We start from the raw sequence: 17192 nt of genomic DNA on the forward strand, positions 1-17192 counted from the left end.
GAGTTTAGACTGACGGGGGTGGAGACGACCAGCTCGAGTCTCCTAGTGCCCGTATTGGTCTCTAGTGACCCAAATGTAGCTCAGGATCCCATTATTGGATACAATGTTATAGAAGAAATCATCAACGAGCAACTTAAACAACAGGGTGTTAAAAACAGTGACTGTGCTGCAAATATTGTGAGTAGTGCTTTTGGTATTGACGTCGGATCTGCTAAGACTTTTATCCAGTTGATAGAGACACATCGAACAGCTGCGGAAGAGATCCAAGTCAAGACAGGGCGGAGTAAAGTTGTTTTAGGCCCTAGTGAAGCTACTACCATTCGCTGTCGCACACGCATACAGGCTGACGAGGACACTGTAATGTTATTTTGTCCTGTTCTGAACCCCAGCCTGCCTGAGGGGCTTCATTTGCAGGAAGTATTGTTTAAAGTAAAAAGGGGCAACTCAGCCATGGTCCCAGTATCTGTCACAAATACCACATGCCATAATATTACTGTAGATCCGCGTGTGGTCCTGGGGCACATTGAGGGCGTAAAAGCAATATACCCAGCTGCCCTAAAACCTGTAGAAACTCCAACAACTAAAACAGCAGACGATGCAGGTGTCGAAGTCCCATTAGCCCCCACAGGTGAGACAAGTGGTGTTTGGGATCCCCCTGTAGTTCTAGACCATCTAACGAGTGGCCAACAGTCGGCGGTGAGGATGATGCTTAGGGAGGAATGCAAAGCTTTTGCAAAAGACGAAAATGATGTAGACTGCATTCCTAGCCTTCGGATGCACATTACCCTCAACGACCAAACACCAGTTCAAAAGACTTACAATAGTGTGCCTAAACCTCTGCATCAGGAAGTAAAAGCTTACCTGCAAGACTTGATCAATAGGGGGTGGGTTACAAAATCCAAGTCGCCTTATTCGTCACCGATAGTCTGTGTTAGGAAAAAGTCCGGTGACCTCAGACTTTGTGTGGATTATCGAGAACTTAATCGCAAATCAGTGCCTGACAGACATCCTATTCCCAGGATACAGGACATGTTGGACAGCCTTACTGGTAGCTCCTGGTTTACAGTACTAGACCAGGGAAAGGCTTATCATCAAGGATTCCTAGACGAAGACAGTCAGCCACTCACTGCATTCATCACCCCCTGGGGTTTATACCAGTGGGTTAGAATCCCATTTGGACTCAGCTCCGCCCCAGCAGAGTTCCAGAGGAGCATGGAGGAGTGTCTTTGGGGTCTGCGTGATGATATCTGTCTACCGTACCTTGATGACAATTTGGTCCACAGTAAATCTTTTGAGGACCATGTTGAGCATGTAAGAGCCGTGCTACAAAGGTATCAGAGACATGGGGTCAAACTTACTGCTAAGAAATGTGAACTGTTCAAGCCTAAGGTCAGGTTTTTGGGTAGAGTGGTGTCAAAAGATGGCCATAGTATGGATCCAGCAGAAGTCGCCTCCGTGATGTCACTTAAAGAGAAACACCCTAGTACAGTGGGGGAAGTGAGACAGATTTTGGGCTTCCTATCTTATTATAGAGCCTATATACAGGACTTTTCACGTATCGCCAAACCTTTGTATGAACTGCTAGCAGCCCAAACAAATGCTAAAAGTAGCCCACAGGACTTAAAAACACAGAACAAGAGAAGGAAGGAGAAAAACAAACAGGCTAAAGGACAGTTGCCTTCATCAGCCCCTGTGAAATGGACAGAGTCACACCATCAGGTTTTGTCTTACTTAGTCAATAAACTGGCCAGTCCTTCGATCCTAGGCTACCCTGATCTAGACCAACCATTTGTGCTTCATACTGATGCTTCTCAAGCAGGGTTAGGAGCAGTGCTCTACCAGCGCAGTAATGGCAAGTTAAGAGTCATAGCTTATGGATCTAGAACGTTAACGCCGCCAGAAAAAAATTACCATATGCATGCTGGCAAACTGGAGTTTTTAGCTCTCAAATGGGCTGTCTGTGAGCGCTTCAGAGATTATTTGCTGCATGCGCCATCGTTTGTGGTTTATACAGATAATAATCCACTCACCTATGTGTTAACGACAGCAAAGTTGAATGCATCAGGTCAGCGTTGGGTGGCTGAGCTCGCAGATTTCAACTTTACGATAAAATACAGGCCAGGAAAAACAAATGCAGATGCAGATTTTTTATCCAGGATGCCCCTCGATTTTGAGGACTATATGAACTGCTGTACACAGACGGTTAGCCAGGACGTGGTTGTAGCCTCACAGCAGGGCATATTAGTGCAGCAAACAGAAGCTCTAATGTTTAACGCTGTCTCCTTCCACACCCTTCAGCATCAAACACAAGCAGAGGAACTGCTGGACATGATTCAGCCAATACCGAGAGAGGAAATCTGTGCAGCACAGCGGCAAGACCCCGTGATAGGTAAAATGTACGAGTCTGTAGTGCAAAACAAAAGGCCCACCACACAGGAAATTAAGACTGAGAGCACTGAGTTTAAAGCATTGGCTAGAGAGTGGAGCAAACTGAAAATCAGAGAGGATGGAACTATGTTCAGAGAGACTCGACACAAAAAACAACTAGTTCTCCCCTCAGTTTACCACCCACTAGTGCTCAAAGAACTACACCAACAGATGGGCCACTTGGGATCAGAAAGGACCCTAAATTTAATTAGGGATCGTTTCTTCTGGCCTAAGATGCAAAGAGACATTGAACACTTTGTCAGTAATGTTTGTGAGTGTCTCAAACAGAGGAAGCCAAACAGACAGGCACGGGCACCTATGTTGAGCATAGAGACCACTCAACCATTTCAGTTGGTTTCAGTTGACTTTTTGCACCTGGAGCAATGCAAGGGGGGGTGTGAATACATACTTGTAGTTATGGACCACTACACCCGCTTCGCTCAGGCCTACGCAACTACAAATAAGACAGCTAAGACTGTAGCAGAAAAACTATTCAATGATTATTGTCTCAGGTTTGGTTTTCCAGAAAAACTACACCACGATTTGGGGCGAGAGTTTGAGAATAGACTATTGCACCATTTAAAAGAACTGGCTGGTGTTAAAGGGTCACACACTACTCCTTATCACCCACAAGGAAATGGGCAGACCGAAAGATTCAACAGGACCTTGCTCTCGATGTTAAGAACACTAACAGAGGAACAGAAAAGAGACTGGAAAAGCCACCTCCATAAAGTTGTACATGCCTACAATTGTACTGTTAATGAGGCCACTGGCTACCCTCCTTTTCTCCTAATGTTTGGTAGGTCACCACGGTTACCAGTTGACCTTCTCTTTGGCATTGAGCAGGAGGACAGTTCAGGCTCCTACCAGGACTATGTGGACAGATGGAGAAGGAGAATGGCTGAAGCTTACACTGTCGCCTCCAAAAATGCAGCTAAGTCAGCTGACCGAGGTAAAAGGCAGTACAACAAAAGTGTGCATGGTCCACCACTTCAAATAGGGAGTCGTGTCCTTGTTAGAAATGTTGTGGAGAGGGGTGGGCCAGGTAAAATCCGCTCCTATTGGGAAGACAACATCTACATCATTAAAAGACAAAAGGGAGAGGACAGTCCTGTGTTTGAGTTAGAGCCAGAGAATGGTAAAGGCAGGACAAGGATTTTGCACAGGAATATGTTGTTGCCTTGCGATTTTCTTCCGCTCCCAGCAGATAAGGAGGCAACTGTAACTAGTACTAAAACAAGGAAAAGACAATATAACAAACGGAAACAAACATGCATGACTCCGACACAAGTGGGGAGTGAGGAGGAGGAGGACACAGATGAGTTTTTGATGCGGTTTTCACCTGGCCTTATCCTGAGCCTCAGTGTTCACCTACATTGGACCCCACAGCGGCAGAGTTTATGCCACTAAGGGACGGGGGTGAGCCAGATGAGCTTCCTCACATGTCAGGAGATGGCCAGGGGGACCCCAGCCAAGCTGATGAGGAGAAAATGGACAATAGGGAACCAGAGGATGTGGCTATTGTGGGGGCAGGGGAGGTGGACAGCAGCTCTGATGTCGAAGAGGCTTTGGAAACAGACCAGCCAAGTCCATACCCAAAGAGAGAAAGGAGGAGACCACAGACTTTGACCTATAGTAAACTTGGACAACCAAGTCTTGAAGAAAGAATAGTGGCCACCAAATGTGTGAATATTCAAGGTTACTGGCGACCTTGGTAAAAGGGGAAGATATAATGTTTACACTTGGTACCCCTATTTCAGATTGTAACAAATGTACCTATGTTGATTGAAATATTGTGACACATGGATTGCAGGCCGAACATGTGTATGAGTAAAGGGAAGATGCTTAGTGTTCAGATGAGATGTGGACAAAGTTAATGCCTTTACAGGAGAGTACAAATAGCATGGTAATTTGATAGATTGAATTGTGGACAAAAAAAAAAAAAAAGCTGAACTGATTATATCAGGAGTATACACAACTACAGTGCACGGTAGTTTGGGTAACTTAAAAAAAAAAAAAAGGGTGTAATGTAACCTGGTACATAGTCCATGCCATTCTATTGTTCTCTATGGATTGTCGATTATAAGGTACATTTATGTCGGGACGACATTTCTCGAGTGGGGGAGAGTGTGAGAGATACACATATCGACGGGGCCGGGTTATGTTAAAAAGTATAAATGGTTATACTTTGTTCATTGGTTCAAAGGTACCCCACACTTCTTTTTTGGTTGCTTGTTTGTTCTGGTATATTTTTCATTTGAACTGTTATTCTGCCAGAGTACTCATATTAACCAGATGGCATTGAACGCCCCATTGGTGTGTTAGGAAAACTCTTTTGTACATATGTTCCTTGAAGGGGTTTTGGAGTGGTTCTTTTTCCACCGCAGAAAAGGGCTAGGAGTCGGAGAGGAGCTGCTGTATGTTTTTGTTATGATCGGATTGTGAAATAAAGCATATACAGTGAGAAAGCAACTCCAGGAGTCATCCCTGCCTTAAAGCTGCAACACCTAAAACTTTTTATTATCAACAAACAATGTCTGCAGGATCCTCTTAACCTTTTGTTTATTTATATTTCAAGTGGGTTGTTCCCTGGTTTAACATATTGTCTAAAGATTAGTCATTGCAGAACAGAATAAAAGAGTTCACTCCCACAGTTTTACCTCTGTTTTGACAAAGTCTGGTCCATGAATCAATTTTATTGGAATTTCACGTGAAAGACCAACACAAAGTGGTGTACACGTGAGAAGTGGAACGAAAATCATACATGTTTCCAAACATTTTTTACAAATAAATAACTAAAAAGTGGGGTGTGCGTAATTATTCAGCCCCCTGAGTCAATACTTTGCTGCAATTAAAGCTTGCCAGTTCAAGGGGGTCGAATACTTTTGCAATTATTCAGCCCCCTGAGTCAATACTTTGCTGCAATTAAAGCTTGCCAGTTCAAGGGGGTCGAATACTTTTGCAAGCCACTGTATGTAACAACACAGCTGTGAACATGGGAAACAACTCTTCTCTTGTTTGTTTTTTGCTTCTAATTGTTGTTTGTTCCATTTCCATAATAATTATGTGTAAATGCCATACACAATGATATGTATTCATATGTTTTACATGTTCTATCTCTCTCCATCTTTCTATCCCTCTGCATAGCTTCGGCTTATGTATTTGTATAGTGCTCTACAAATACATAAACACATTTTGGTTGAATTTTAAAAGCAAGCAACATCAGGGAAGTAACGCAACTACATCCACTTAATAAAGTTTATGTAGCTAGCTGAATAAAGCTACCATGCAAGACCTCATTGCTCAAACAAACCTGGCATTTAAGAAATGAACTGTTAGGAGACATTTTCTCTTGAAATTCCAGAGATGCAAAATATGCAGCACTGAAACCAGAAAGACATACCAGCTGATAAATCAAATATTTGAAACCTTTTTTTCAGTCAAACCATTCCATTTTTGAATAAATGGTGCAGATGCTTATCAATCTACCATTACAGATTTAAACGTGGTCAACAAAGCTTCAGTCTGGCAGATTTGGTTATCACATATAATGATTTTCTTGAGTTTCTCAACTGCCACTTTATCTCAGTACCTTCTACTATTGTGTGTGCCAAAAATTATAGAGTGGCACGTTTGTGGAAATTCCTTTTTAAAGTACAATATGTTAATATCTTCTATTCATATCAGTCCTTTAATGCTTAAACCATTATGAAGCTGCAAGTTACAGGACTGCTACTGAAGTCTCCAACATTCACCCCAAGGCTGTGTTTATGTCATGTCAGAGATAATGTAATTATAAGTGTCTGGTGTAATTAGAATTCATGTCAGCCTCTTACTTGTATATTGAACATGACACTTAATATTAACACTTAATCGAGCCCCCAAAAACTGAACAAATTAGGAGATGTCATCTCATCCTCTGCCTGGGCAAACTATTTTCTGTAATTACACTTATAAACCCATATTAAATGCATGTGATATATTTTCAGTACACTGTATTTTAATCCTAACACATCCAAATTTATACTTATGCAATTGCAACACTTGCAAGTCGGTGACATGGGAAATGCTTTTCTGACTGTTTTTTTTTTCACCAGTTTTTGCAATTGTGAAAGAGCACATGTGAAAGATGTCAAAGGGTCTAGAACAGGGGTGTCAAACTCAAATACACAGTGGGCCAAAATTCAAAACTGGAACAAAGTCGCGGGCTAACGCTAATATTTATTGAAAAAAAATTTTTTCCTCTATATATAAGAATGAATCTTTTCTTATGAACTCAAACAAGTTTTGCTGAAAAACTGAATATGGAACAAGGGGCCAGAGTTTGACACCTATGGTCTAGAACAGGGGTGCCCAATCCCGGTCCTCGAGAGCTACCGTCATGCAGCTTTTAGATGCATCCTTGTTCCCACACACCCGAATCAAATGAATGGCTTGTTATCAGCCCTTTGCCAAACATGATGGCATGCTGAAGAGGTAATCAAACCATTTGATTCAGCTGTGTTGGATAGGGATGCATCTAAAAGCTGCAGGATAGTAGCTCTTGAGGACTGGGATTGGGCAGCCCTGGTCTAGAAGAACCGTGGAGAACATTATGCTGCCTCTAACAGCATTCAACATGTTTAGTGGCAAACCATGGAGGCATATCCATGGATGGTCCTCTACAGGCTAGGCAACGACACCCTTACTGCCATTAGGTAAGGGGATAAGATCCTTGCCAGACCTTATGCTTAAAAACCAATGAAGTCCTGCTCCACTTATTAGTACCAGACTGACAAAATGAGCTTCTGTAATCTCATATTAAAGAAATGGGATAGGACTTTACATTGCTTGCACAGAAACACAATTAGTTCCACTTTCTTTACCTGAATATATGAAAAAATGGCAAAGATAACACGGCTTGAAAGGCATAAAATAGCATTTCTGCAACAACAAGGCGATTCCCAAAGGAGTATAGCTCAGCATTTTGTGCAGCGTATCGTTCAAAAACTGGCAAAAGTGAACAAGTGGAGGACAAAAGAAGTGTAAGGACTATGAATCTATAGCTGTTGAACAATATCTGAAAGTCCTGTCCTTAAACAGGAAAACAACTAGCAAAGACCTGACATAGGACCTGGGGGATGCATATGGCTTTTCAATTATCCACTGAAGCCTCAACAGATATGTTCTGGTAGAAAGATGGATGTCAAGATGCCATTATTAAGGAAGGGAAACAGCCTGATTTATGGCAAATTACACAAGAATTGCACTGAAATTCAGTGGCAAGGGGTCTTGTGGAATGATGAATCCAAACCATTAGTGTGTTTGGAGGAACAGTGAACATGTATAGACATCAGTAAAAAACGGTGGAGGCTCTTCATGATTTGGGACGTCATTTCAGCCAGTGACGTTTGGGATCTTGTCAAAATTAAGGGAATTGTAAACACAGAAAAGTACTGTAAGATTTTGATTATTATCCTTTATTCATCTATTGAGATTTAAATCTCATTTCCCAGAGAGACCTGCAATTATCTGTCATAGACTCACCTCCCCACACCTCAGTGAAGTCAGATCATCTTGGCAGAAAACAGAACAAAAGGCAGTCAAAATCTAAAGAACAGCTTTGAGATTTGTCCTTGGATAAAGTCTCTCTGAAGGCTACGAAGAAGAAGACGAAATCAGTCAGCTTGCCTAAGAGGTTTCAGGCTGTGTTGAAGAATAAGTGTCATATCAAATATTGACATCCAAGCTTGTACAATTGAATTCAATTTGATTAACATAGTGCCAAATCACAATTAGAGTTGCCTCAAGGCGCATAAGGTACTGACCCTACAATAATACAGTTGCACTCTTTCTGCCTTATATACTGTATTCCATGTATATTTGGATGTCTCATTTTCCTGGGAAAATACAAATATTTTCAATTGCCAGTGCAATTAAAACAACGTTAAGACATCCATTAAGCAACCCCTCATTCTATCGTGTTGTTTTTAGCTTTTTTTGTGGCTGAACCATCACCTTCAGATGAAAAACCCAAATATAACAGATGCACTGCCACCCTCCAACTGTGGCTTTTTTCCCTGCCTTTTTGTGTCACTCTTGCTAAGGCTAAGTAAAAAAGAAATACAACAGACATGCAATCAATCTGTTGTTCTGACCTCATCCTCACTGATATCTTCTGTTATTAAGGTTCTGCAGCTTACAGGCTTTAGCTACTATAAAGTATAAGACAGCCATAGCCCCTTCTGTTATAAGGACATCAAATAATGTTTGGGTCAGTGTCAGTCCCTGTAAAACTTGCTAACATCCACAAAAGTAACACAGAAAGACAGCGCTGCGGTGGTTAAGTGTCTCCTTTAGGCATAGTAGATGGTTGCAAAAAATAAATACCATATTTAATGATTAATATTTCAGGTTTATTTGATTCTTTTTGGAATAAAAATCATGTGTGGTGGCAGATTTCTTTTCTCATGTATTAATCACATATTTTAATCATATCACATAGTAATAGTAATATCACTTTCTCTCTTTAGTATAGTAAGAGTACTGTCGACAGTTTGCATGCATGTAGAATGTTATCACAAGGCCCCAAGTTTTATTGCACCTTCACAGAGGACCCATTGTAGACTGGAAGATCTCCAGACATCTTGCTTTAAGGGAGGTGATGGGTGGTCGTAACTTTTCTTAGGGTGGGAAAGGGTCCAGGTTGAGCTGGACTGAAGCTATAGGGAGACGTGATGTGCTGTGGAATGTTCTTTGGTTGAGAGTGTCTGTGATGGTGTATATAAGACGTCAAATTTCAGAGATGATGCTAGTGTTTTGGCTGGGAGGTTTCTCTCCATATTGCAATATGTTATTAAACCGTTTCAAAACGCTCACTGGCTGTGTTGCAGGTTACTGTTAAAATTTCCGTAACATATGTCAACTTAGTTCCTGCCAGTCACTGTTTTCAATGTGAATGTTAACCAAACATATACAGAAAAACTAATAGAATCCAATCAGTGGTACAGTGTTTGCACATTTTAGCATTTTAGAGTTTCAACAGTTTGCAGGATAATTAATCAAATCTGATATTCAGATATTCAAAAGTACATATTGCCCTTAGGTATTAACATTTATTTTAAAATGAATTCTTTTTAGTATTTCATGAATATTAACAGTGCAATGTGTTATTGCTGGAATCCAAGAAAACACTTTTAAACTGAAAAAATGTACTTAAGCTGTTAAATATTTCATTAGAGAATGCAAGTGAGGCATAACTTTCTCAAGTATGGAATTTCATAAATTCCAGTTGTTGGCTTTTGTTTAATTAAAAAGGATTACAAAGGTAAACGATAAATTGTGAGTTTTGCTAAACTGAAAATGTGATTTTGTTGTAAGTTATATCAGTTTATTCCCAAGAAAGACATAATTGGAAAGTAACAGAGAATGTTTTTATTTAAGTATCAGACATGTTGGTTTTTATTGTAGGAAAAAGTTAAATGTCAAATATAATCAGAATATTAAAGTTCTAATGAACTTTTAAGTTCAGCTAACTTTTATGTGTTTACCGTGATTAGTACGGTGGCCCTGAGAAGCCAAACAGACTGCAACTTAAGAAAACACCAGCAATAAGAAAAACGCTGCAAAAGCACACAAAACACAACGGAAATAGGAAAAACAAAAACAGAAATGGGAAAAAACAGATTTCCAAAAGCACAAGGGAAGTGTTTCTGAGGAGACAATAACCCGACGGACCAGTTGCAGAAACCAAAATATGCTAAGAATTGCACTTAAAAGACACTTAAAAGTGTAGGATTTATCGGTTTTGTGAGGAAAGAAAAGATGAGAAGTGTGTTAGTCTAACTATTATCCTTAAAATCCATCATCAGTATTATATGAATCATGATAAAAACACACCTACCATGTTTTGGGTTCCTGCAACTGGTCCGTCAGGTTATTGTCTCCCCAGAAACACTTTCCTTGTGCTTTAGGAAATCTGTTTCTTCATATTTCTGTTGTCTTTTTTCCTATTTCCGTTGTTGTTTTTCCCATTTCTGTTTTTTCCTATTTCTGTTCCCTCCCTGGCATCTACAAGGATATCTACCACCAGGTTTTTGAGATAATAGTCTTGTTTAAAAAAAGAATCTTCCTTTCATTAGTCATGAAAGAAAGGTCATGAAATTAATAGAGCTACTTTCAGCTGCTCTCTTATTGACGGCAGGTCACCACATGTTTAATTTGGCAGATTTGTACACTGGATGCTCTTCCCGAAAGGGATTTGTGTCTCCTCTTTATATCAGAGCAGAGATCTTTCACTTGATAAACCAATATGTAAATCCCAGTTAATAATTCATTAATGATCCTCCCAAACATGCTGTTTTCTGTCATAAATGTATTTATTTTTCCGGAAAATTCTGTTCACATGTGATTAAAATCAAAGAAAATGCAGTAGTTTTGAGGTAAAACTGTTAGTAAGTTATATGACTTTGTTAGCTACTTTACAATGTGTAGAGAGAAGGAAACATCAATCCCCACTTACTGCTTTTAAGCTAAAAAGAAAACAATGATTACGAAAAGCAAAACTCCTTTAACTCTTGATTTAACTCTAAAACTCAGAATAAAACTTTTATTCTCTGGCTTTTAAATCCAAATTAGTTTTGACTATTTTTCTTAGTGCTACTTCTTCTTCGGGTTTTCTCTTTTTTTTTTCCTTCATTAAATTCTGTCATTTTGTTCTACATTTTTGTGTCATTTGATTATTTTATATATAGAGCTTGTCTTTAAATGTGCCATAGAAATAAATTTGACTTTGACTATCAAAATCTTTATGTTTGGGTGTCTCTTGACACAAGTTGCTTTATCTTCATTCTGGGATGTAGATCGTTGATCTTCATTACAGCCATTGTTTTCTTAAACACACTGCCTCATTCACTCCCATGTGATGCATTTGCACACACACACACACACACACATGCAGCATATACCTAATCATGATATACAGCACTTACAGCTTGCAACAAAAGCATCAGTAACATCATTATTCTTACAAGGTTCTTACTCAAGTGGTGTAAGCCAGTGATTTGTAGGGTCGCTTAAAAGCTTTAAGAAGTCAGGTTAAGTGAATGTCAGGCCCTTGAACAATAAACAGACTACACCCTGTGTATTGTCCTTTCTTCTTATCAGCTGTTTACTTGAGTGTGTGCAGATCACCGGACTTTTAAAAGTAAAACATTCTTCCTGCTCTTTGTTGTCACCCACCTTCCCACTCGTGTAGCGTAAGTACAAGACAGGAGTCAGAACACCGAAACAACTATACTTCAAAAGTCTTTAGGAATACTGTAAGTTCTTGTAATGTGGTCATAATGATGCTTTGGAAAAAATAATAAAATGTATTATTTCAACATTTCTGTTTTCTTTATACTTTCTGTACAAAAAGACAGCATGACTGTCTATGTCTTGATTGCTTTCTCTATCTGTATATGATGGTTTGCCTAGCCCTGTTTTTAATTTTACCCGTGTTTGAAACTAGCCTCGGGCCAAGAAAAACTGTGATCTGTTATGTTGTGCGACTCTCTGGCAGTTATATATATTGAATCAGCCCTTATGCTGCCTCATATGATGAAGGAATAACAGGGAGATGATAATGGCAACGATATATATAGAAAGAGAGAAATGAACAATCAGTGTATTATGGTTGCTGACACTCAAAGCGTTCTGCCATCTTCAAGCGCACACTATGTGACACTGACGGTAATGGTCTTTTAACAAAACAGCGACTTGGGAGAACAGGATGTACTGGACGAGGTAAGAGTGTTTGATCATTGGTACAAACATATTAACATCCGGCACACATGTCATATAAGTATAGGAACAATGTATGGTGTGAAAGAGCATACAGGTTGCTTGTGAATACGATTTCTTACAACAACATATTAAGAAATGTTTAACAAAGAAGCATAAGACCCACATCAGAGACTTTATTAGGTACAACTTGTACCAGGTTGGACCTAATTTTGCCTTCACAACTACCCTATTTATTTGTGGCATAGATTTTAACAAGGTGTTGGAAACATTCCTGAGATGTTGGTTCATTGTGACATGACTGCATCACACAGTTGCTGCAGATTTGCTAGCTGCACCTTCATGATATGAATCTTCTGTTACACCTCATCCCAGAGGGGCTCTATTGGATTGGGATCTGATGACTGTGGAGGCCATTTGAGTATAGTGAACTCGCTGTTATGTTCAAGAAACCTGTTGGAGATAACTTGAACTTTGTGACATGGTGCATTAACCTGCTGGAAGCAGCCATCAGAAGATGGATACACTTTAGTCATAAAGGGATGACCACGGTCAGCAACAATGCTCAGGCAGACTGTGGGGTTTAAACCATCAGTTGGTATTAAGGGACCCAAGTGTGCTAAGAAAATAGCATTACCCTACCAGGCTGAACCACTGATAGAAGTCAGGATGGATCCATGCTTTGATATTGTTTATACAAATTTTTGGCCCCACTATCCGAACGCTGCAGCAGAAATGCTTAGAACAGGCAGTGTTTTTCAATCATCTATTGCCCCCTTTTGCTGAATCCATGTGAACTGTAGCCTCAGTTTCCTGTTCTTAGCTGACAGGAGTGAGACGCGTGTTTTCACTGGACATCTTCTTTGTCTCAGTTCATCTCTGCATAGAAATGGTTTTGTGGGAAACTCCCAGTAGATCAGAAATACTCCGAGTCATCTCGAACAAACAACCACGCCATGTTTAAAGTCATTTAAACCAACTTTCTCTATGCTCCCCGTGTTAAAATGTGTTTACAAAATTGTAATTCCTCTATCTGTGCGTGCTTGCATGCATGCATGTGTCTGTGTAGAAGTGAGTGGGTGGGTAGGTGGGGTGGGGTGGGGGGTGCTGGGAGTTTGACTAACAGTATGGCTGCTCTTTGCATTCATATTGGCAAACTTTATGTGGCAAATATTTTGTATCTACCGACTTCTGTCAGCTTTCCAGCATCTTCTCTCTTGACACCAGTAAAATAAGCAGTGAGCTGTTACCATGCTGGTTCAAGTTTTAAAAATGCAGAAGCCCAGGGGAGAATAAAGTCAAAGCACGCTGCTGACTTTAAAACATAGCGTGAAGACAAATGAAAATTCACCGCCTCAACATATCCTGCTGACATATCCGGTTTTACAATACACAGAAGGTAAATGAACAGATGTAAACCAGCACACAAGCACCGGCAGAAGGAAAACACCACCGTCAGAGGATATGGAAACAGAGATAAGTTAAAATAATACATATTTCTGTATTCATGATAAGAGTCTAAATATCATTTGTGAGGTCAGATGAAAATCTGTAAAAGTATAATAAAAAAAATGCAACTGAAATGAAAAGTAATTTTACTAGCATGAGAACAACTCGGTGTATATAATTTTATTAATTCAACTGTGAATGTGTAATGAAATCACAAAGCAGGAAGTCAACACTTGAGGGAAGATGAACAACTTTAATAATTGATCAACGCGTTTCAGCTTGTGGTTTGAATATCAACAAGCATAAAGTAAACGCATAAAAGCACTAGATCATCTAAAAAGCCACAACAAGAATGAAAATGAGACCTACACTGTACAAGGTCTCGGCAGCTACTGAGTGTGTACTGAAGTCTGATCATTTATGAGACTCCTATAACTCAACCTGAGTTATAGGAGTCTCATAAATGATCATTTCCTTTTTCCTACACACAGCTATAGTAGCATGAGAGTCCAGTGACATTTATAGGCTTTGTGTTTCCATTGTGATAAACAGGAAACGAATCACATACAATGGATCATGCTTATTAGCATAGCACAAGCAGTTTGCACTTTGATTTGAGTTTATTAACCACACTGTAAAAGACTAAAGTGGGTGAGTTACGTTCCAGCAATTGTGTCAGAATTAACTTTCCTTACCAAACTGTGGCAAAGACATGAGCCTGACCCCAAAAAGCAATCAACACTGGGCAAGCCAAATGTAGGAAAAACGTTTCCCCTCCTAACATGAAAACACGAGATTGCCCTAAATCTGTCAGACAGAAATAAATACAAATGGCTACAGTTCCAGAGTTCATATCCTCTGATAAATGCGATGAGGGTCAGTGCATCCAGGTTGTGACACTACCACCTCCTGGTGGATGAACTACACAGTAAAAGTGCAAAAAATAAAAAATAAGTCCGTGTGGGGGCACGGACTTAAACGTCATTAAATAAATCAGTATGCAATGCATTGTGTGACAAACTGTAAAATACAAACTCGTTTTTTCACTCTTCCTTGAGCTCAAACCAGCCAGATGTTAAGAAACGCTGGAAAGCTCATGATGTTTTAGTTTAATACGAGAGGGGATGGAGGGCTCATGAACAATGTAGTACAATAATACTCAAATCTGACTGCAATCCCCGTTCCCTCTGGAGACAGAGGAAGAGAAGGTCAGAGTGCAGCGCTGGACCAACTGGCCAGTGTGATTGGAGATACGCTCCGGGCAGTGTCTGTCGATAAGCAGACTTAAAAAGAAACGCGATGGGCTGTACAGACATGAAACCCGCAGGTCTGAGGTCAGAACCAGTGTCACCGTTACATAATTTGTTTACCGAAAGACATCAACCGTCAAATGTACTTCTCTTTGTGCAGTGGACAGACTTTGGGTCACAATTCTTTGATAAAAAAAAAAAAAAAGAAGAAGAATCTGGATCCATCCAAAGAGCGCTTGTTTGATTATCTATCAGGCTCAGCTATCATTATATGTACAGATTCTTATTATTATGCATTATTATTGTGAAAGCTGCTTGGAATAATGACAGAAACTAACCATTGTGCAAACAATCCAAGTTAATGAATACCAATGGCTTTATTAAAGCGCAGTAATTTAAAGAGGGAGTATCATGGTCTACTGAAAATATTATTAATCCATCCCCATCAGCCCCGATGACTCTTACGCAGACAAACACAACAGAGCGAACTAATAACTAATTAAATTTGACGATGTGAAATAAAGCATATTTGCCACAACTTTAACTTCAGTGTCTCAGTGACTTATTATAATACATTTTGCAAAAACAGCAGATATTTCGCACAGTTTTATTTCCAGAAATGTAAAACGGTGCATGAGTTGACAAATACCACAACATCCCAAACTTTGAGCTGTTCAAAAAAGCAGAACTTACCAAAGCAAGAGTTGATGAAGCCGTACCAGCTGCAGCCGCTGCGCCCCAGCAGCCACTTTCCGCGGATGCTGGAGGCGAAGCTGAGAGTGGTGCCGAACAAACACACCAGCATGTCGCTCACGCTGATGTTCAGCAGCAGCATGTTCACCGGTGTCCGCAGCTTTTTGAATTTGCAAAACAGCAGCAACACAATGAAGTTGTTCAGGAAGCCGAAAGTCATGATGAAGCCCAGCACCACGGACAGCACCACAAAGCCCGCCGGGGAGAGCTTCGCCGAGCCCGCCGGCGCGTCCAGCAAATCTCGGTCATCGCTCAGGTTGAAGCTGTAATTCAGACCAACCTGACCAGAAAACATGCCGCCGTCCATTCAGTCCATCAGTTTCTCTTCACTCTGGAGCTTGCTTCACTCGGCAGCGCTGGTCACATCGCGCATCTGTAAAGTTTGCGCGTGTAGCTTCCATCTTACTCCATGCTCATGTGCAACAAACGCGTATTCCTCCGCTGATCCTGAGAGCGATCACCTGGCTGCCGACTCTTAGAGAACTGGCAGGAATGTTAAAAAATACATTGTAACCAAAAAGTGTCACCTTAACGTGACTTTAACACAACGCCTCCTCCGCTTTCACCGCGTCTCTCCGCGAACCAGTTTGACAGTACGCGCTATTACATATAATTTGGGCAATCTAACAAAATTCATCCCAGTTATCAAGTTACTTTCCACAGCAGTTTATTTCTCTCGTCTTCAAGTTACCACTTTTAGACTGGCTGTAATCCGCGCTCGTAGCGGAGACTCTTGTGCCACCAGTGGTGTTATGCGATTTGGGCTCTGCGCCAGGACTTTTAAAGGCAGGGCGAGTCTTACATCACAGGGTAGTGGGATGCTTGGATCCACAGGTGGTGGTGGGGGGTGAGGGGGGCTTTATATGCGTGTCCGTTTGTACATATATCTTTCTGAGGACCTATTTAAGTTTAAATAGGGTGTGCGGAAATTTAACGCAGCTGCTGCTTTTCCGCTGTGGGGCTTAATGTTGAAATTAGGTCTGGGGGTAGTATAAGGCTTTTATTTATGTCTGTGATGGTCACGTTGAGGGCAAGGGTCTTGGGCAGGGATGTCAAACTCATTTTACATCGTGGGCCACATACAGCCCCCTATCTTAAGTGGCCCTGGCTTGTGGAAGACCCCTAGCTGCACATTTTACCCCTGAGATATCTCAATATAAGAAGAGCAATTTCAACATTACATCTCAGTTTTCCTACATCATAAAGATTTTGCTGTAGTAAATGAGCTACAGCTGTCGGTGTGATTCTTTGGGTTTAAATGATAAGAAATGTGTAAACTTACAGAAAAAGATTTAGTGGTTCATTGCTTACACTGTAGTTATAAAGTGGAAAGTTTGTGTTAATTCATGAAAAATCCCCCTTTTTATTTATTACGTTTTTAATTTATTTTTATCCTGGACATTTTATAAACAGAAAAACACACATTTATATAGTAGATAGTGGGGGGGGGGGGGGGGGGGGGACAGGAACCACTCTGCCATTTAATTGTTTATCTTTGACTTTATTACTATACTATGAACAACTGTGGGGGAAGGGTTAATCAGTAGGACA

At 40.5% G+C, this 17192-nt stretch overlaps 1 protein-coding gene across 1 annotated transcript in view; it reads right to left on the reverse strand.

Moving 5' to 3' along the window:
- The window catches only part of tmtops2b (teleost multiple tissue opsin 2b), a 36789-nt gene extending 20439 nt beyond the window's left edge, over positions 1 to 16350 (reverse strand). Inside the window, exon 1 of the mRNA XM_085250592.1 lies at positions 15582 to 16350. Within this exon, the coding sequence (XP_085106718.1) occupies positions 15582 to 15948 (367 nt within the window). The 5' untranslated portion in view covers positions 15949 to 16350. The remainder of the gene's footprint in view (positions 1 to 15581) is intronic.
- Between the last annotated feature and the right edge of the window lie 842 nt (positions 16351 to 17192).

The sequence above is a fragment of the Mchenga conophoros genome, linkage group LG16 (assembly GCF_057382185.1).
Source record: "Mchenga conophoros isolate Kocher_MC1m ecotype Shallow Benthic linkage group LG16, M_conophoros_male_GT1.1, whole genome shotgun sequence".
Lineage (NCBI taxonomy): Eukaryota > Metazoa > Chordata > Actinopteri > Cichliformes > Cichlidae > Mchenga > Mchenga conophoros.